The following is a 22,411-nucleotide window of genomic DNA, read 5'->3' on the forward strand; positions in this document are numbered from 1 at the left end:
CGGAGGTCAAACCAGATGGTCCGACAGATACTTCTTGCTGGGAACCGTATGCAACTGAGCCTGGAGAGTGCATATCTTTAACAAATAAAATATTGCTGTACAGCTGGCTCTTGTGGGAAGTAGAATTATCAGGGCAGTTCATTGGCTTGACTGTTTTCATTAGATATTTTTTGACCTTGCTTTTTGAGTGGCGTTACTGTTATTTCTGTTTGCAATAATATTGCTGTCTATAGCATTCTTCTGGTCTGCTTCGTAAGGAGGCTGCAGCCTTGCAGCCGACAGAAAAAGTGCATTAATTTGAAGGGAGTGCATGTGTTGAAGAGACTAAAGTGGCTCAAGCAGGGTTTTCAGTTTCAAGTCAGGTTGGAAAAACAAGAGGTCATGGTGTGAGCAGAGGAAGAAGATTTTGGCTTTACAGTGTGGGTGATAAAAGCTAGTTGCAGTGAAGTTTCTAATCGTTAGATCTGATGTGAATCAGTTTTAAAAAACTTTGCAGAAGCGAGTTTCCAGAGTAAATGAGGAATTAAAAGACATTCAGGACTGCAGCTTATACAGCAATTGTCTTTTCCAGGTACATTGGGAGAGAGAGGTACAGTTTACAGTAATAGTCCGTATATTTTTTATTTTTATTATCTCATCAGAATAACAGGAAGGGGTGCCATGTAACTAAAAGCTCCTAATCTGTGAGACATACCAAGCACAATGCTAACATTTGGCTAGGATTTAAATAGTTAGGTGTGCCCAACAAGTGGAGGGAGAACTGGGATGGACAGAACAGCACCCTCACAGATGTGTGACATGTGATGTCCCAAGAGAGAAGTTTGCAAGAGGTTCCAGCCTTGACTCAGCTATCACAGCCTAGCAGCAAAGCAAGAATTCATTTTCATGTAATACAGATTTGCATTCATCAGCTTCTCACCATTGTGGGAAAATTTCCTAATATCTGAATTTCTACAATCCATCCTAACCCTTTATTCTGAAAAGGTTAATTAAGAAATGCTTGCAAAGCTTCTGGTCCCTGAACTAAATAGCACTGAAAGCTTTGCCTTCCATTTTCAATGCCATAGCTTGTTACAGTAAGTACTACAACGTTGTAATGTTCCCACTCTTCCTATAAATTTAGGACGACAGTGTGATGTTGCTGTTGTGGATTGTGCAACACAGCAGTCTTCTCAGCAGTTTGGTACTGAATGCTTTCGTCTGGGTCATTGTCCAAAATGTCATCTTCCTCTGATGACAGCGGGTCAGTCTGTGAGGACAAGCTGAAACAAGAACTGCCTGTGGCTTCAGTTCCCTGTCAAGCCCATCTAAATGATGCTAAGATAGGAAATGCCCTGTGATGGCAAGATGGCAAACATTCATGATTTTATTGTATTTCTCATATTTTTTAGAGGTTTGCTTTCAAAAAACTACCCTGCAGGATTATCTGAAGATAGTTTTAAAAGTGAATTTTCTAGCTCTTGTGTTTATAGGTATGGGAGAATTCCTGGAGAATTAAAAAACAGAGGACTAACAAAAAGAACACAGTGTTTGTTATTTTTGAGCTGATCTCATGATTTTTGGTTTCCTGATTCATGATTCTGTCATGTTGATGGTAATAAGGGTGTCATGTAATGGAAATGAACAGTTCCTCCACTATTTCTTATTCTGTCTAAATAGTCCTATTTTTTAAAGCAAACAACTCCTTCATTACTGGTTGCTGGGACTAATCACACAAATAAATTATAGTTTTACAGGGAAAGAAGCCAACAGAAATGCTGAGTGCAGCTATGCTGCCTTCTGTGTGCTGAGTCTGCCTCTAATGTGGCTACAGTGTTTAGGCAAAATTTATTTTTAATGTGAAAACTGCAGGCTCAAAAAAGGAAGAAATTTAATTCTGGGCAGTCTTCAGCTTCTGCTCTCACTTATTTGTTCCTGAGTTTTTTTAGTGAGGGTGAGGAAACAATGAGCCTGAATTGTGATGTGAATTTGAAAACCAGAGAACTGGTACAGTTTTGCTTGCCTAACTTCTGCGGTAAGAGGACCCTCGTTTCCACAGCCTGGAACGTATTTCAGATGCACCAGAGGAGGGAACATAATGGTATTGCTTCCAAATTCTGCTTGAATGCTGTCCCAAGTCCCTCTATCACCCACTTCCAGTCCCAATAAAAATTAAACGTGCATAACTGTAGTGGACACCACATCTCATTCAAACCCCAGAACACATGACATCCTTCCTGAATGTGGATGTTATTAAAAAAAAAACCAAACACAAACAAACTGAGGAAGTGGCCATTACCGTGGAAAATAGAAGAAAAAATAAAATAAAGAAAAGCACGTAAACCTGTTCTAACCAGTCATGCAAAGAAGAGAATATAGGTACAGCAAGACTAAGGCTTCAAACAGGAACTGTCCTCACCTCACAAATGTATATGCAGAAGTTTTATTTTTTTCTTTTACTCATTGAACTTGGATCATGTCTAATGCCAACCCATACAGATCCAGTGACGTGACATGAAGGTTTCCCTGTCCAGGCTTTTAGCTCTCCCTCTGCAGAGAGGACTTGTGGGATGCTTCCATCCAGAATCTTTTGTAATTGTTTGGCTCAGTGCTTGACCAAAGCATAGTCTTTCAGTTTGTAGAGGTCTCAGAGACAGGGGAACTTTGCATAGGTTTAAAATCCCTGGGAGGAGATGTGTTCAAAATCAAGCACACACTAGGATTTTTTGCTTGAGCAAACTGAATTTTTGGATTCTGTATGTCATCTGATCTCAGTACTCCCTTTCCCTATCAAACTTAGCCTTCTAATAGGGCAACTTCAGAATTTTCACAGAAACTGCCACTTTCCAAATTTATGAGTTTCAGAATTTGGGAAACTGAAGCCCTTTAATATTTTATGGTTTGGTTTTGTTTTCTTTAAATGAATGCATTTTAGAGATACTGGATCTTTTAGAGATACATGCCGAGCAGTTTCAGTTCTGATGTTGAAGAATGTTTTTCAGATTCATGGATAAATATTGTGCAATCCTAGATCCAACCTCTCTGCTATACCAAGGAGACACATAATTCCCTGCTTTAAATGAAAAGCAAGGAAGCTACTCTTCTGAGGGAAGCTGGCATGCTGTGTTATCCCTTTTCTAGTCTCACCCATCCTAGTTCTGGTGCACATTCTCCTCTGAAGGTCAGGCAAAAAAGCAACGTTCTCATTCTGCATCCTGGGGACACACCCACACAGAGGGATGCTCTCATCAAGAATATTTTCCTTTCTCTCTCATGACCAACTGAGTCAGTGCACCTAGTCAGCAGCTGGCAAATATCGTGCCTTACAAACACAAAATAGGCCACCGCAAATCCCACATGAGGATAAAGCCCATTTTTCACTCAAATTCTTATCTAAACTGAGGGCAGAAGTAAGGAATAAGACCAAGGAGTGCTTATTTCTTGTTCTTTAGACCTTCTGCTCTCTTAAAAGCAGAGAAGGCTCTTCTAGTGCCCCAGGTTTGAAAACCTTAGCTTTTTCCTTAGCATGTCTCCAACCATCTGCATCTCAGTCATTAGGCTAATAAAGTGCTTGTTTTCCATATCCCTTAAAAGAGGAAAAGAAAACTTTCAGGAAGATAGTAGCACTGGAAATTCTACATACAGTGAACTAAATAGACTGTCTCTACATCCAAACAATAATGTCTTTCTAATTATTTTTGGAAACATGTTTCTCCAGTTGTGAGCACTGGTATCCTATTAGTATCAATGGGTCTGCTTGTTTGAAATATAAAAAATGTCCTGGGTGCTGGCCAGGGTAAGCTCTTCAGGCTCAAAAGTTTGAGACAATTTCAAAGTAAGGATTTGCTGTTTGCTTTCTGTTTCTTTTTAACTTGCTTCTGGTTTTATACTTTTTCAGATTTATAGTTATGCTTAGAGCAAATTTAGTAACAAGTTAATCAGTTGGATAGATCGGGCTCTTTCATATCATGCATCTAGGGTTTGGGTGTTTTTTAGCAGACAGAAGCTAATCTTAGCAGTTATAGTAAACTGATTGAAATGTTTGGAAATTAGTCATTTGAATCATGTCAGAGCTATTCCAGCCTTTCTGTTCTAGGTCAGATCTTATCAGATTTATACTAATTTATCTGAATTTTCAATAAGTAGTTTTCATGGTTACTCAACAATATTATTATAGAATCATAGAATAGTTTGGGTTGCTTCTTATGATTTAAATACCAGTGTTTCACATTCTTCAACTGAGTAGATTTTGATTCTCAGCTTTTTTACCTGCACCCAGGGCCCAGGTGTTTTGACAGCATGTATTGACTGGTATTGTTTTTCCTTTCCAGGGAGGTTCAGCTTTTTCTCCAGCATCCATTATTACTAAGAGGAGAGCACAGACCCAAGCAGCAGTCCTGGCTGAAGATGTGGGATGCCCTTCATCCACCAGTGAGGAAATTGTAGCCTGCCTCCGCCAGTTGCCTGCTCGTGTCCTCAATGATGCACAGACTAAGGTACATCATTGCAAAATATACGCCACTGGCAAGGAACTAAAAAGAAGCTTCTATTGACATGAATTTTGAGGAAGCTTAAAAAATAATTTGGGCTGAATCTTTGTGAAAGAAAAACTGGAGTAGCTTTAGTGGAGTGATGCTGATATCCATAACATCCACTTCTGACCTATGAATATTCACAGCTTGATTCTCCTTTAGACTAATTTCCTTTTACACTACTTTGACCATGTCTTCCAAAACTAATCTAAATATAATTTTTACCTTCTTTCAGTACCCTCTGATCTGCACCTGGGTATTAGTCTAGAGGAGAATCAAGTGTCTGTAGCTTCAGTAACTGCATTTTGCAGAAAAGGAAGTAGGGAGGGATATCGATGCTCTGTCTCTTAAGTGGGAGACTTGTGAAAGCTGCAGTTTAGATGATCCTAGAGATGGATCCTATACCCACAGATTAAAACACTAACAGGCATAGAGCCAATTTCTAATTCAAAATAATATTTTTATGGCTCTAAGACCATCAATTCTCTTGACCTGTTCAGCTTGTTTCAGTTACTGAGACTGTCAGCAAAAGCATCGCTTCCTGCCAATGGTGAGTTTACACTTACACTAACTGGTGACTTGTTCATTTGAAGGCTATCAATCAGCTCAGTTTTCTAAACATCAGTAAAATGGAAATCACCAGGGTAAGCTAATTGTTGCTTTTTTGCTAATCTAGCTTCTAGCTATAAGTGGTCCTTTCCAGTACTGGGGCCCAGTGATGGATGGAATTTACCTTCGGGAACCATTAGCTAAAGCCCTGCAGCGCCCTCCACTTCGGAAAGTAGATCTGCTCGTTGGAAGTGCTCAGCAGGATGGGTTGATCAGCAGAGCTAAGGCAATTAAGGTAGGAAGAGATTCACTGTTAACCAACTGATGGTATAACTATTATTATAGTGATGACAGTAATTATAAGCAGCCAAGACAGACTCTTTATGATTTACACTCCATGCAAATATGCAAAGGCATTCTCCATCTTCTGTTTACACTGATTAATGGCATCGTTCTATTTGTTGATTAACATTACTAGGGAAGATACGAAAAGGTAAGAGATATGTAATGATTTAGCGTGTTTTAATCTGCAGTAGCATGTTGTACTGTGTCTAAAATCTTATTTATACTGCAATCATCTTAGTTGTATCTTACAAAGAAGAAAACAAGCTCATAACTTGGTTATGAGGTTCTTCACTGTGCAACAGGGCTAAGTCAAAAACATTTTTTTTTTTTTTTTGTGGCAAACTTTTTTCTCTGTTGCCTTTAAGTATGTTTTCTTGTAGAGATGATTCTGAATACAGAATAGCTGTGACTAATAGCCTGGCCTGATGGATGTGTGGGCTAAGGTTTCAGGGCATGAACTGGTGAAATGAGAAAGAATTGCACCCATGCTGTACTTTGGAAATAAGTGTCCTCAAAAGCATCAAGATCTACCCAGAGGGATTTTATATCTTCTTGGAAACCCTCTGGCACTGTTTGTTCTTGGGACGGAATATCAACCTCTTCTAGTTCATTTGTCCTTCTCCATGATGGGAAAAATAGTACTTCCCTGTTTAACACTGCCAAATTAAATTAAATGTTCCAACATGCTTAGACATATGATAAGAAATCAACAGGAGAATGTAATGTGGCAGGGATAATTTTGAGGGTTACCCAAGTGAACTGCAGGTCTGTTGCTATCTTTTTCTAAATGTATGGATTTCTTCTTACAGGGGGCAGAGAGAGGTTAATCCCAGCTTCTCTTTGCTGGTAGCAAATAACACATAGACCAATTTACTTCAGAATTAATTACAAAAATACCCCTTTGAAAGAAGGCTTTTTGACCCACCTGAATAAAGTTCCTATTGCTTGTTTAGTCTCCAGCAAAAGTTTCCTGCTTGTATTTCATGTATTTTCCTCTTTTGGAGTCAATTAAAAGAGGAAGTCAGGCATAGGAAGTGGACTGTGATGCTGGAGGCCTGCAGATAATGATCCAGACTCTGTGAGAGGGGAATAAACCTCAATAACCTCATTACAAGTCATGTGATGAAGACTAGGAAGTGAAATTCTTTCCTTTACCACTATTTCCACATGTGACAGTTGTCTGCAAACCAAAATGAAATTCCATGATGTATTAGAAATTATGCAACAAATCATGATGTTAAGGAAAGCCACAAGTGCTAAAAGCCAGCACTGTCAGGCTGAAAAAGCAAATCACTGGTAATTGAGAGCCCAACAATAAAATGTTCCCCTTCCAAGAAGAAAATCGGGAATACCTTCTTTATTTAAAAGCTTGCAGAAGATAAGATTGGAAGGGAACTCAAAAAGTTGCAATTCAACCCAAAGGTCATACCTACCTCAACATAAGAAACTTGTTTTAAAATCTCCCAGTCTTGGAGATCTTCTTGTCTCCTTGGGCAAGGGTCTAACTTTTCTTACTTAGAAGGATAGTTAACTTCTTTATTAGATATTATAATAGTACCTATGTTACTTGGTGCTACTGCTGTAAGTCAGATTCCATCTCTGTTCCAGAAAATTCCTAATTCTCACACTAGGTGACTATATTTTGTTTTTTCCCTTTTGACTTTCTTAAGCTGGTTTCATTTTCTCAGTAAGAACTGATGGCATTTTTATGCACCTTTTCCTCTATTTCTATTTTCCTGTGTTTCTTTCAGGTTTTTAGGGCTTGAGGAAGGGAATATGACTGTTTTGACGAGTCTGTGTTCCTGTCATCAGACTGTTTTCTTAAAGAGTTGCTGCAAGCTTAAATTTTCCTGACTTCTTCCTTGTCCGTGCAGTTAGTGTATTAATTGCTGGGAAACTGTAATGCTTCCGCCATCACTGAGCTATTTAAGAACATGCATTTTCCACCTCCTCAAGTGCGTTTCTGCATCATAGCCATGAGCATTCATGGTTGCAGTCAAAGTCAGATGATACAGTCCTGAGTAGGCCACAGATGTATTTAGCTACAGTGGCAGAAACTGGTGCGGGTGGTGGTTGTTACCGAGAAGTCTGTGACCCATTTCTTCTCTCATAACGTCATAAGGGATCTTTGATCTGTGCTAACTGTCCTCTCACCACAATAGACCTAGAAGAAGGATTTGGGACAACCCACACTGTATTCCACTCTTCTACTTTATTCATTTTAAGGGTTCCCTTAAGGTAGATCTGACTTGAATCTTTCTGGGAAAACCCAAAACTGGTTTTACTTATACACTGAGGAAGACGGGAAGGGTTAGCTGGTGGACAAAGCACTGAGCTCAGCAGCTCAGGGAAACAAGCCATAGTTCCTAGTTTTCCTCTGACTACAACAAAGTTATTTAATCTGTTCTACAAAGAGGGAACCAAACCTCCCTGGGGTGAAAATCCATCTGTGGACCTGCTCCAGCTCTGCAGACAGAAGAACAATGCGTGTATTTGGCTAGATAAATGGCACAGATAAAAGGGCTGTGGCAAGTGTATGGAATTGGCAAGTCCTTCATTTCCATCTCCTTTAGGATGATTGATTTCAGTGTAGTCAGATTCAAAGAATGGGGGATGAAAAATTTAACCCCTGCTAACTGTTCTTTCAGTTCCTGGGAATATCTGTGCTGGCAAATTCAGCCAAGGACTTGCTCTGTTAATCCTGGTCTTGCTTTGTTAATACTGATCCTGTAAATGGTGAGGAGACACTTAGACATTTGGATGCTTGAGCTGTGATGTAAATCTTATCACCTTAGACTGGAGTTGCATGCAAGTTTTATAAACTCTTAGCAGTCAAGTCTTAGAAGTGAGAGTAAAACCTCTAGACTGTAACCAGACCTGAAGGTGGTAAATCCAGTTGGCACCATGTTGTTCTGTGGGGGGTTACTGGCATTTGGTTGTGCTGGGTGTCTCCATATTCTCACTACAACACTGCACTTATGCCTGTTAAGACCTTTGCAATTAAAAATAAAAGAGAAAGACAGAAGGCACCACTTACATGCTAGCAAAACATTTATGTTCGATTTGTTTGCAATTAAAGGCTGAGGTCTCTCAGTGGCACTTGCAGCAGAGAGTATGCTGAACATTCACGCTCAATGTCTTGCCCATGGAAATGACCGTTTTATGGCATTCACTTGAATGCTTATTCATGTGAACTGAGACAGATTTACCACTTCCTGGAGCACTTTGTACTCATCCCCAGTGCAGCCATCAGATGGCTGAAGCTAAGTGAGAAACAAAGCAGAGTTTGTTAAGGGAAAGGCAAGTGGTGCCATAATGCACTATTATGTGGCATATGGAGCGGTTAAGCCTGAACCCGTTAACTGCAATTCCCATGGCAGGCCTTCAGGGATATTAGCTTTGAGCAGTCATAGATTAGGGCAGCTGAGCAGAAACCTCTAAAAATGTTGATTTCGATTCCCAACTGGGCAAAATTTTGTCTTGGTACTCTCTGTGATGCTCAGGTGGGAGGATCCAATGGCTCCTACTGGCATTAAATACATGGAGTCACTCATGCTGATCTATATCTGTTTTTCTCTGACATATGCAAGTAAGCCAGTACAGCCTTTTTTGTATCCTCCATATGTTCTGTGCCTACCATGTAATCTCCACATTGCAAGGATTGTTAACTTCCTTTTAGTTGGAACGCTGAGGTTGCACTTTATGTGTTTTCTTTCTTTTTCTTTCCCTCCTTAGTAGAAATATAGTTGGCTGCAGAATCCAGAACCAGGACATAGAGAAGTGGATAGATAGAAATATACTTTACTTGCCCCATGTTAACAACTGGATCTGTGTAGACCAGATCTTCCATCCTGCACTGTTCTACAGTCAGTTAATTTCTTTATGGATAAAAGTATTCAGCAACATATAACAGATGGTAGATATGTGTATATTAACTGCAATGACCAGGAGAGCAGTGTCCTGATAAATGCCATCAGTGAGGACAACGGGCTAATATCAACTCCTTATTTCATCTTGTAACTAGATGGAATCCTTGAAGCACCCTGTTGAATGGCTGGTAGGTCTTTCACCATCTTTTGTAACAACATTTATCAAAAGCCATTTAGAGATCTAAGATCTGTACGAACTCTGTTAGTGTTATCACTATATCAGTTTGACAGAAAAGTACATTTTGCCCCTTAGAAAATGTAAACATTTGGTGTACCAGCTGCTGCAATCTATTTAAAAAAAACAAACAAACATTTGGACTGGATTTGTTCATATGCTCCAGAAGCTATGCTGCAGCAACAAGAACAGTAAGCATTATATATGCCATTATTTAGATAATGTTTATGACCACTTTGCACCACCAGAACAGTAGGAAATGGTGCACCTGTTGTTCAAATATTTGCTGACCTACTTTCTAAAAAAAGTTGAAAGCCCCACTATAACTGTGAGGTCAGTTGCTAATGTCTCTTTAAAAGTTAGCAGAATGTAAATTATTTTACATAACGTGCAGCTGTTTCTATTAATCTGATAGCAGCTGTTGTATCTATTGATATTTGAAAATTGTTCTTTGGTCATATATTTTCAAATGGGAAACACTTGTTGCACATGGAAAATTGGTGAAATTGAATCAATTTCTGAAAAGTTAAAATGCTTTGTCTTTTTAATGTCATGGGTTTTATTTTTAATTTATTGCTTTGATTTGTGCTACCATGTTAAAATCAGGTGTTTAAATTACATTATATTATATCCAAAGTCACAGTTGAGACATAGTGTATCAGGTTGTGCTGTTTTAGTGCTGGTTGGGATGAAAAATCACAATATGTGTTACAAATGCCAGTTTCTCATCCGTCTCTGCCTGTTGAGTCCTCTTTCATCTGACTCAATGCATCTCAAGGACCCCACTCTATTATCAAGGATAGCCTGAGAAAGGTTACCAGAATTTTGGGGGCATTTTGAAGGTCACAGAAACTAGTACATAGGCACAGTAAGAACCTGAGACCGACCGCACTGAGTCAGATCAAAGTCCCATTGAGCACAGAATGCTGTTTTCAGCAGTGCCTGGGAGTGGATGTTTGTAAGAATAGCGTAAGCAAATGTGATACTTCTGCTAAATGCTCTCCAAACCTCTAGCACTTTGCAGTTCAGGGACTTCCTAGCCTAAATTGGTCTTCTTGTATTTAATAACCATCAACTGATTTATTTACTTTTTTGCATTCAAAACCTTGTTCATGAAACTTCATCTTCACCAATTTTGACATCCTCAAAGCCTCGAGGCAAGGGGTTCCTCAGTTTAACCATGCATTGTATGGTGATCCATCTCCTCCTCTGTGTTTTTCAAGCGTAGTGTTTATTTGATGCTTGGTTGTTGATAAGGCAGTAAAGGATAATTTCTTAGGGTACATAATCAATACCCTAAAGGGTTTTTTTGCTATTTTAAGTATCATGACAGGTGTAGAATAAGGTAGCAAATACATTTAAAAAACACAATAAAATGAAAACATTGCATGAAACTTGCTTTGTACAGGATGTTTTATACATAGAAATTTGGGCTCTTCATCGGCACAGAAATACATCCGTTCTTATCCATAACTGTAAGCCAAATCCACCAGCCCGTCACCAAATGAGAGATTCCTAATTAGGCAGCAACAATGCTTCTGCTGGTTAGTAGGGACCCAAATTGATGCGTGCTGAAGCTGATGGAAACATTGCTTTTGAATCTGCCGTTACGTCTTCAGCAATGATTTCTGCTTCTTGCAGAAACATATACGTGTCCTTGCTGTATTTAATCTGAATGATTTTGCAGGCAAGTGGGCTATGCAGTTTCATATGTGGCATTTGTGCACATCAAGTGACGTGTCATGTGTGAGTTGCAGATCTTTTTCGAAGTACAGCTGCATTACTTAAACTGGCACAGCACGGCTCTTTTCACATTGCATGGGCCAAAATCAAGGAAAAGAATAATACATTAAAAATACAGGGAGAACTGCCAAGATCTCTTTGGATCTTGGGATATTTCAAAGTGTTTTGAAATCCCTTGTAAAGGCACTTAATCAAAATGCACAAAGCATTAGGGGACATCAGTAAGGACAGGTCTCGGCCTCGGCAGACGGGGACTTATTTTCCATCTTTCATTTCTGTGAATCTGTTGAAAAGTGATTATTCCCACTGTACTTTCTGTGTAAGGTTGTGGAAAGACCTTCTAGCAGCGTGATGAAAACCAGCTGTGGGCCATCAAAATGATATATTCAGTAAAGCATCTATGGTAACCGAACTGGGCAGACACCAGCCTATTTTGTGTCAGACTGACTGCCCAAAATAATATAGGTGGTTTATTAGATTTGGACTTCTTATACCAAGATGCAGCCAGCACGCACCTGTGAGGTGCCCTCTTTAGAAGAGACTTGATCACGGGAAAGTTCAGGCCACATATTTTTTCAGGAAGTTCCTCCATTTCTGAAGGTGAAATAAATTCTTAAAAAAAAAAAAAAAAAGTGAAAAGTCTGAACTAATAAAATTTAAAAATTCCTCAGAGAAAGTTGTGTTGAAAACTTCCAGCAGTCTTTAGTTTTGGTAAAAATAAGATCGGGTACATAGTTTGGCATAGAAGATGGTGCCTCTGCTGTCAGTAATTCTGCAGTGATATGGTCTCTGGGAAAAATACCTTTACATCAGGAAAGGTTTCAGGCCACAGATCTGAAGAAAAGGACTTCCTGTTTAGGTCTCTCTGAAAATCACTAGGGGTTATGAAGTTTGGGGATCATGGCTGCTACTTGCACTGGGATTTAGAGGAGGGGGATTCCTCTTCCAGGACTAAGGCAGATAATATTCTAGAAGGGACCTAAATACAGGCCTTACGGCAGCCACATATCTGTGTAGGTATTTCCAGAAGAGGCAGAGGAATATGGCTTTATGGCATGTTCGCTTTCTGGAATTTCCAAGGAAAGTAGTTATATCTCCCTCTCTCTTCTAGTTTTCCTTCAGGGAAAGACAGCATTGAGCACACCTACAGTGGAGGACTGTCCATGTGGACTGCTTCTGTGAGAGGCAGTAGGGTTTCTGTAGCATTAGAGCTACACCTGCACAGCATGGTACTCATGATTTGGATTTACTAGATTAGGGACTCAGTCCTATAGTATGTTTTGAGGAAGCCAGTACTGCTGGCTGGTGAGAGTGTTGGGAAAGCAAAAGATTGTCCCCTACTTCTTCCCCTAGGAATCGGAGATCACAGCAGAGAGGACTTGTTCCAGCAGAGGGAGATCTGAGCCTGTGTTGTTCCATTAAAAATGTATCTTTTGGCTTTGTTTGTAAATTCCATGTGTGCATTTTGTTCTCAGAAATTTGAAGAAAGCCAAGGAAGAACCAACAGTAAAACAGCCTTTTATCAGGCTCTGCAAAATTCTCTGGGAGGAGAAGACTCCAACTCGTTCATTGAAGATGCAGCTACGTGGTATTACTCCCTTGAACACTCAACCGATGATTATTCATCATTTTCCAGGGCTTTGGAAAATGCCACCCGGTAAGAAATGAATCCTGTTACAACTGTGTGATTGGGATTAAGCAAGGTTTGTTTTGCTTATTTTAAGTGTGCATTTATATTTCGAAAAACTTGAGAAATTCTTATGCAAATGAACAGAAAATGGGGAATATGATTTCATTTTCTGTGAGGTTTCCAATGTCGTTGGTAAACAGAAACTGATCTGACTTTTATGCCTTGTGAAAAGTTTGCATTGTCTCTCCTGAACTGTATGTTGGATTCAGACTACAAATACTTCTTTGTGTACTCTTTCATGTCAAAGTTGTCTTGGTTTGCATACTCTGCATCAACTGTTTCTAGATTCCTCTCGTCCCTGTGACAGTGGAAGAACTAATAGACCAGCTTCTATTCAAAAAGTCACCTAATTATACAGTTAGATACTTTTCCTAGTTTTTTGAAATTTGGAGAGTGGTCAAGTTTGAAACATTTGATTTCAGCAATTGCACTAATTTTTCATATTATGAAACCTGCAAAATGTATTTCTTCACAATGTCAGGCTTTCTACAGGTGAGTACCTTGTGTAAAATGGTGATGCATTTGTGAATGTTCGTATAAGTGGCTTCCAACCCCACTTTGTGCATTGCTAATTTCCATTTTACCTATGGTGGAATAAATCCCTTAAGCTTATTCAGGTGTTTCCTTGGCCCTTGTGTAACCATATCTGCCAGTGTACAGCAATTGTACAATGCCACCCAATCCACATTTTGCTCCCTTTGTGTATGGTTTACCATGGTGAGAGAAAGCAGAATTAAGCAGTAGGATGCCTGTGTCAGAAGTCTTCTTGTGGAGGCGAAAGGAGAACACATGATACCTGACTCAAGGTAGCTTCAACCCTCAATTGGGTATGGCATCAGGTTCCAGCAGTTCTGGATAACAGTCCAATGAAGAGTTCATTGCCCTGTTGAACTAGGACTCCACAGCAGTCACGACACCTATGGTAGGCCATAAAGTCTAGTGGATATATTTACCTTGGGTCACATGGTGATTTGATCTGCAGAAAAGAATAGATTTTGCTCTTTCCCCAAGGGGGATCCAGTTTGCTTTAGCCAGTTACAGATCTTGACCAAGGAGGGGAGGGGGTGAGAGGAGGTGTGGGTGAGCTCATTCTCCGAAAACAGACAAACTGAGGGCAAAATCTGCTTACCTCCTTTTCCCTGCCCCTGTGCAAACTCAGGGGCTCAATGCTTAAGTGGAACAGATTTTCAGAAAGCAAATCAAAAAGCTCTTTCCTATTCCCGTCTCTGCTTCATGAGCAGATTCATTATGAAAACTCTTTATATTTCTAAGGTGCTGTGTTTCATAAGCTGGTGGTTTGAGTCCTAATGTGCCTGTCTAAGCTGTTTCACCTCTGTTCTGAATGGAGGCATCATAACTACAAGCTCCTGGCATCTGCGCTCTCAGTGTTACTGCTTTCCGTCCCACTGTGAGTCTCTCCATGAGACCTTAGAGACAAGGTTTTCCTTTCAGTAGGTCTTCATCCTCCATCAGAATTGCAGGGCGTTGCTTCAGGGGAGCCTCGGGGAGCAGGAGATGAACAGGAGCCAAGATTCACTTGGAAACATCTGATCCAAGACAGCAGTGACCAAATCTGTTTGGGGAAGGTTTCTGGGTGGTCCAGGTGTGCTGGTGCCTTGAGGTCATGGAGTAAACAAGCCAGAAGGCTGAGGGCTGAGCTTAGTGCCATTTATTGAGTCTCGCACTGTGCCGCATTTGTCCTGCCTCATAGCCTCTCCCAGGGACAGGCCACCCATCACTGTGGCGTCTGAGGACACTGCACACAGCATGCGTGGAAGCGCTGTGGTTCATGGGCATCAAAGCCAGAACTCATCTTTGATGTCTTTCCATCACCCCTGTTATCCATGTGGCTACAATTCTTTAGTCAGATCAGTAAGGTTTTAAGCCATAAAGGACTGAAGGACTTAAATTTTAAGCTTTCCCATCCGGAGATAGCTCCATCAGGAGGTGTTATAACAGAGGGCTGTCACATTTCATCACCCACGTTCAGACCAGGGCTCAGCATGGTGCAGACACTGATTTTGGGCTGCGAGCACCCCGCGGCAGCCTCACTGGCACAGGGATTAATTACCTGCTGGTTTACAAGATGGGGCAAATGACTTGGCTAAGGAAAGACCTGAACAGCTTAAAGAGTCACCACGAGCAAGCAGAAGGAGAAGTAGTGAAACCAGAACATCTAATGATAATCCTTTGCTTTAAACACTTTGGAAATTACTCGAGCAGAAAGGGAGGGCAGACGACAGTTACAGAAAGTCACCTACACAGTAGAAAAAAGAGGGGTTTGGTTCTGTTTTTTTGGTGACTGTTTGTTTTGGGGTTTGTTTTCTGTTTTGTTTGTTTGTTTGTTTTGTATTTTGTTAACAAAAAGTATTACTAGCAGCATAGGTGCATAACCCAAGAAAAGTTCTATGTCAGGAAGTTATAATTTATTGCTAAAGTTTTAACAGGATTATAAAGTGTAAGAAAGCAACAGAAGCGGTTGTTATAAACTACATACATTGTGCATATTTTGTGGTTTTAAAATAATGCCACTTTTAAAATAAATTCTTCTAGCTGCAATTCTCTGGTATTTTACCCAGGTATAAATGAGTTTCATTTTCATTTTATTTCCTTTTTATTATTTTTTTTTTTCACCTCTGGTATTCCATGCCTGTAAGAAACCAGCCTTTTCATTTTTGTGGTTACTATTTTTTTTGGTAAATTTTTCTATTACTTCCCCAGAATATCTGACTTTTTCCCTCTATAACATCAACTAAGAATCAGTTTTAAGTGATGAAATGTATCTCAAAGCATTTCTCGAGAGCTAATGCTCCCCATAGCATTCCCCTAATTTTGAAGGGCATTCTGCTCCTGTAAAACCCCATGCTGGTAGGCATGTGAAGAACACTAATTTTCATTTCATATGGGTGTTGTCAACCATAACTGTCAAAGAGCATTGTGGTCAGTCAGCCCATAGCTTGTGGTCTCACAGATGGGCTGAAAATAAACTCCGCTGAACCAAGATAGCTACCCAAACAGTGCCTTTCATAATCGTACCAGTTAAATATAGCAACATGTTTTTATGCTTTTCTGGCACTGTTCTTTCTTAACCAGTCATTCTTTTTTTTTTTGCCTACCAAGTCTGAAGGAGCAGCTACTGTTTCAGATTCGCTAGACTGAGAATTGCTACTTCCGCAGCAGAGACGTTTGTGTGTGTTCATGCAGTTGTGGATCTATAAACACCCAAAGAGTGTGCTGAGTCTTTGGGCACATGTAGAATGAGAAGTGGTGATATATGAGGAATCAGAACAAGATTATCTTGCAGTAAGAGGTCCTGTTTTCTGCCTGCCCCTCTGAAACCCTTGTGCTCCTTCCAGCAACTGCTTACCCCACCTTCCAGTCCTACTTCTTGGGGCAACTGAAGCTTGGACGGTTTTGGATATATTTGTTTCACTCATACCTTTGTGTTGCAATAGCTGGTGATAAATCAATCATTGAACTATCTCCTTGCACTCTTCTTCTTTAACCTTTCTCTCCCAGACATACATCTGCACTATGGTGCATTGGTGACCTCAATGCACCATATTGATAAGCCTACCAGGGGCCCTGCAGGATATATGCAAAAGGAGTCTCTTACCTCTTACAGCTTTGGAAACTCTACCCCAAAAAATCACACACATCTCCAACAGTATTGCTGTTTCTTGAGCCAGGAAATATATAAGTCCTTTTACTAGATGCCACTGCAACCTAGTGGTGCCAGAAGAAGGAGCTCTATATATTACAAGCATGATCCCACACAAACTAGACTAAAATGGGATTGCTTTTTTGGCCAGGATACTCCTTATGTGTCAGATCTTGTTTATTTGGTATCATTAGCATTGTTCAACACTCCATAAACCAGCAATTTTAATGAATTCTAAGCTGTACTGGGCTCATAGAGGGTGAATGTGGTTTCCCTCAGTCCACTTGAAGGCAGAGATATGAGCTGGTTTGGAAGATTTAAAGGCGGCTATCAATCTGCTATATATACAAGGCATATATAGAAGGCTATCTATACAGAGAGAGGTCTGCCAGTTGTGGGGTTTTCTTTCCTTTTCTCTCTTATGTGACTGTGACTGTTCCCTGCTCCTCCTTTTTTATCAGTGACCAGTTTATCACGTGTCCCATCATAAACATGGCCAGTCACTGGGCTGCTGCCTCCAGAGGAAATGTCTTCATGTACCATGTACCCGAGAGCTCCTCACAGAGCAGGTAAGGTGATGTATTTTATTATTTTTCATGGACTTAGAGTTTGCAAAAAGAAGTTCTGTCGGTTTGGGCATGCTGTGGAGTAAATGGATAGGTGTTGGTATGAAAGTTCGGATTAGCAAAGGAGGGACTGGGCTCTCATAGATTTTTTCTCTCTTAGCTAAATAATAATGCTGTTTCTGAACTAAGGCACTTCAAATTAGATGTCTAAATTAAGTTCCCCTTTTCCAGTTTGCCTACCTTTGCCAGTTCCAGATAGCCTTTTAGATTTCTACTCTGTATCTGAGCAATCTCCCAGAAAGAACCAGAGTGATGTCTAAGCCATCGGAAGTGCACAGCTCTCAAGGTAGATGGGGTAACATTTTCTAAGGACTCAACATTAATTTAACACTGCCCCCTCTTGAAGTCAGTGCAGTTGTACCACAGTTACACTGACTGGTTGCCAGTGTGGACACAATCTGGGGTTTAATCTTTCCTGCCTCAGCACCATGACTTGTGATCAACCAATAGATCATCGCATGGAAGGAAAAATACTTTTGAACACAAACATTTTCAGACTCTATGTCATCCTTTGTTTTTCAAAATTTTCAGCAGAAGCAGCTGTATCATATTTTAGGCAGAAAGGCCTAAATGCCTGTGAGAGTTGCAAATGCCTTGTTCCCTTGGGCACAGAACAAGCTGCTAGACAGAGACCATTAAGGTGACCTTCCCTGGTTTTGTTTTAGACCCAGCCACTTCCAGAAGTCAGGATGAGACACTGAGGTTGGCAGACAGTGGTCAGCGCTTTGGTCTGCACAGTAGCTCCTGGTCCCTTGCTCTTAAAGGCTGAGAGATGAGAAGCTGCAGTGACAGTAGCCTCTCCTTCCCCTAGAGCCACAAATCAGGGCAGCAAAGCACAGAGGATGCCTATCTTCTAGCTCTTTCCTTATGAAGGCTCAGGGGAGGACCTGGCCCTAGTGGCACCATTTGATACTGTGAAGGTCTCTGTGAAATACACCTTTTTTTTCCCTTTCCTGATAGCATAGTAAAAAAGCTTTTGAAAGAAACCACCAAGATCTAGGTTACAGATGAAGGCCATTATGCTGCGGTAACACAGCTCGCTTTCTTTTTAGCTGGGAAGAAGTTAATCCTTGGGGAGCCATTATTTCGCTGGCAGCTCCAGCGGGAGTGTTCAAAGTTTGGCTACCGAGAGGCTCAGATAAGTGACTTTTACAAGGCTCCAAACAGGGCTGAACTATGGTATGCCAAAAATCCAGCCACACAACAAGAAAAGATGTATTCTCAAGTTATCTAGCAAGTTTTCTCTTGCTTTGGAGAATTATAGTGGCCCAGTCATCTACAATAAGATCTCATTTAAAAGTAGATGAAATAGTATTTATACAACTTGGAGTCACTGGCTTTAAGGCAGCTATTTTGGACTGATGAGAATTTCCTCTTCTCTATTTACCATATTTAAGAGTCCTCTTGTGCTCATGTTATTTGGCTCTCCTCACACTCTTCAGTGCAGTAATAGTTTATGTAGCACTTAGCTACACATTTTAATAATATTTATGTTGTCAGTGGTCTTCTAAGCTAATTACTTTAAATTTTGGTACAAAACTTATTATTTCATTTTTTCATAACCCCCTTTAAAAGAACAGAAAAAGCCAGTATGCTGTTTGAAACTTGTGGGAATGTGAGGCAGAGGCTCAAATGCCTTGGGCTAAGCCACTTGCAAGGGGAAATGGGCCCAAACTGGTATGCTGCATTTACATTTTTACTCCTTTATTTATGCATAAGTACCATTAAAATAAATGTTGTTTAGGTTGCAAAGGCAAGCACTTAAACAGAAACTGCAGAATCCCACTTGTCCATGGACAGAAAGATCTCATTTGACACTATGACATGACTATTTATGAAGTTATGCCCTCGTTTTCCCAAGGGACCTCACACTAGGTCCTTTGTTGAATCTACTGCAAGTTTTTTGTTTAAACGTCCTTGATTCCTGAGTGAATCCTTTCTTATTCTCCATCCCATTTTTGCCATGTGGCCTCCCTCCTTCAACCTCCCTACAGCTTTTCCCCCTCCATCTAGTATATGTGCACTGCAGGCTGTCCTACAACCTCACTGCATGCCAATGATGTGATGCTGTCAAGGGTAAGAGCTTCGCATGAGAGAGTGGCCTTAACTGCTAAAAACTTTGGGAAACCATCAGTAATCTGAAAACAGAAAAATGCTGTGTTTGGAAATATTATTGGTGATTTGCCCTGCTGGGTTAAAATATCTAACTTGATGTACAGGAAAGAGTCTTCAAGTAGAATACATAAATTAATCTTGGGGAAAGATCTGGCAACCAAGTCACCAACTCCCAAGGGACTTTCCTAACCACTAGAGTAATGAGTCCTGCCAGTTCTCAAGTTCTTCTTTCAAAATTGTGACTCTTCTTAGGAGGAGCAGCAAAGGCAGATACTCTGCTGAGTAACCGACAGCTTGAGCTGGAAGGTAGGATGTGTGGGTTTGAATTTGCTCAGCAGAAGTGACAATCTGGGACCCTGAAAACACTTCAGCTATTAAATTCCTGAATAGAAGAATCCTGTTACAGCCATTTCTTTGTCTTAATGAATGTAACATCTGATGGTATGTTTTGCAAGTAGTAGTCATGTATGGGATAGTCTGTGAGTACACATATAGGATCACGTCCCCCTCGGTGCATTGTAGCTGGAAGAACACCTCATTAGATATTCCCAATCACTTGTAGGCATTTGACAGAAAAGCAATTTCTTAGCCCGTTTGATAGTGAATCACATCAGGGTTTGCTGAGGTACATACCTCCGCTTGTGTAAATGGCAACTTCTATAATATTATGTCTGTAGGGTAACATAAGAGATAAAATAATGATTTTTTGGTCTTTGCTGTCAAAATTGTTCCTAAGATGTTAGTTTGCACAGGATATCAACCTTTCTCTCTTTTTGTTTGTTATATGTATCATAAAGATGATGATGATAATATAATTGTGTATTATCTATAATAACTACTAATAGCTACCTCACAGAGGTATTGGAAAAAATAACATTAAAATATTATTGTGTTCAGATAACTGCAACAATGGAAGACTATTTAATCTTAGATAAAATATTGTGGCTGGGGAAATGGCTATTCACTAATTAAGATAAGGCATAGCAACACAAACTCCAGTTTCAACTCTGTCATGTCTCTCCTACTTTATGTGTGTCTCCCAAAATGTGTAACAGAACAGAGAGTTAAAATGCAGAGATGAAAAAGTACTGGTATTTCCTCTTGTTTCACGTGGAGAAGTCCCTTAATAACTCACAGCAAGATAAACAAAAGGGACAAAGGAGTCAGCCAGTAAAGACAGGCCCAATTGCAATGATGTAAAATAGACAGAAAGTTGTTAAACAGAGAGGAATTTTTACAGTACAAGTCAATTAGCAAAAGTTTCTCACAACTGGATATTTCCAAAATGTATACACATACACACATTCCAGCATGCAGAGATACAGGGGTAGGGTTAAAAAGGCTATGCTAAACTGATGGTTATGATATGTGGAAAATCACATAAACCCATGAACTGACAGTTTTCATATAGATGAATGGACCTTGCAGAGACCAAACTAATATCTCTTTCCACGTGTTTGCATTCTCCTGAGCTTGGCGTGACACCGTGTCTGCTTTAGTCTTCAGTTCCCATTTGAGTAAGGAGCAGGATGCATAGCCAACTCCTGCTTAATGATCTGTGGGAAGAATATATACATAACTCAGATGCCATTTTCTCACTCTCTTTTTGAGAACACTTAGGCCTTGGAGTAAACATTTATTCTAAACAATGCGGGAGGAATGTGACGGCTCAGCATTGCCTGGGATTAGTGGGGAGGGCTGGAGTACAGCTTTAGTTACAGTAAAGAAATATGCGATAGGAGGATTATGTTTTTTCAAGAATAATATTATTAATGATAATATTATTAACTGCACAAAGTTTTGCCTGGTTAACCCTTCAAGAGTTTTCTGGGTGATATTTGCATATTATAGGAAGAAGCACTGCTTGCCACACCAGCATAGCTCCCAAGTCACACTGTGGTGCCAAATGTGCTGCCTTAAAGATGATGCATAAAAATCATCGCTCTGTTCACTGAGGAGGCAGATCATCAGCTGCAGCAGGATGGCAAAGCATCATTATTGTCATTGAAGGGGCTGAAACTGAGACTTAATGAGGCTCTATCTTGTAGTCATTAACATTACCGCAATAATTCTCACAAAAGCTTTTGTTAACTGTTGTGCACTGGATGGATTCATCCAAGATTAATGAGCTGCTGCCTGTTTTGAGTCATTTTAGTTGGGGCTGTTTTTACCTCCTGACTATGCACTCTTGTGTATGTTGGTGTGAGCTGTTAAAAGACTGCTCCGTGCCAATGCTCACATAGTTGGCTGGATTTTGGTGACACTTTTTATGATTCTGGTAACAGAAGACAAGATAAAAAAACCCCAAATGTTTATGTATAAACCCATTCAGCTATGTGAAATATTTTCATTTTTTATTTATTATATGTGCTGTGCTAATTCTGATTGTTCTTAATATCCCTTTAATTAAAGGAGATTTTTCTACTCTTTTGATTTTGTAATAATCATATCCCTGTCCTTTAATCTGTCCACCACTTGTTTTCCACTAGAGGCTCTCACTGTGACTGTAGCTGTTAGTCCATGAGTACCAACACCCCATAGGTTGGGGGCCCACAGTGTGAACTGGGTGCTGTGGAGGCAAACAGAAATTTATGTCTCTGGGCTTCAAAGAAACTCATCTAAACACAGAGGGCAGTTAAGGTCCTGATAAGGTGGTATAATGCAAGTTGCCTCCATAGCTGAGCAGACACCACAATCACCTTTGGTAGCTACATATATTTGCTGCATCAACAACTTGTCATTTTTCTCTGTAAGGTTGCACTCCCAATCATCTCCTAAAAGTTGTTGTTTCACTCTTGTTGAAATTACCTTTCATCCTTCTGGCCTTATCCATTGCGTTTTGCCAGATGCAGCTATGAAAACACTCTCCCACTGAATCAACCACATCATGCCACTCTCAAGTCTTTAGACAGTTTCTGTGTTGCTAAAGGCTTGAGGTCTAGGCAATTTGTTTTCTCTTCCCACGGAGTGGATTAGGGGCCTTTATCATTCAGTAGATTTTTCAGATCTTGGAAATTAGCCATAAACATGCAAAGGCAAAGTACCAAGCTCAGAAAAGACAAAAATC

General features: G+C 40.1%; 1 protein-coding gene across 1 annotated transcript in view; it reads left to right on the forward strand.

Moving 5' to 3' along the window:
• Positions 1-22,411, forward strand: part of TG (thyroglobulin) — a 150,501-nt gene that overhangs the window by 115,670 nt on the left and 12,420 nt on the right. Inside the window, exons 42-46 of the mRNA XM_014965221.1 lie at positions 4,311-4,475; positions 5,188-5,355; positions 12,728-12,909; positions 17,065-17,156; positions 18,237-18,256. Of these exons, the coding sequence (XP_014820707.1) occupies positions 4,311-4,475; positions 5,188-5,355; positions 12,728-12,909; positions 17,065-17,156; positions 18,237-18,256 (627 nt within the window). The remainder of the gene's footprint in view (positions 1-4,310; positions 4,476-5,187; positions 5,356-12,727; positions 12,910-17,064; positions 17,157-18,236; positions 18,257-22,411) is intronic.

The sequence above is a fragment of the Calidris pugnax genome, unplaced genomic scaffold, assembly GCF_001431845.1.
Source record: "Calidris pugnax isolate Ruff unplaced genomic scaffold, ASM143184v1 scaffold41, whole genome shotgun sequence".
Taxonomy (NCBI): domain Eukaryota; kingdom Metazoa; phylum Chordata; class Aves; order Charadriiformes; family Scolopacidae; genus Calidris; species Calidris pugnax.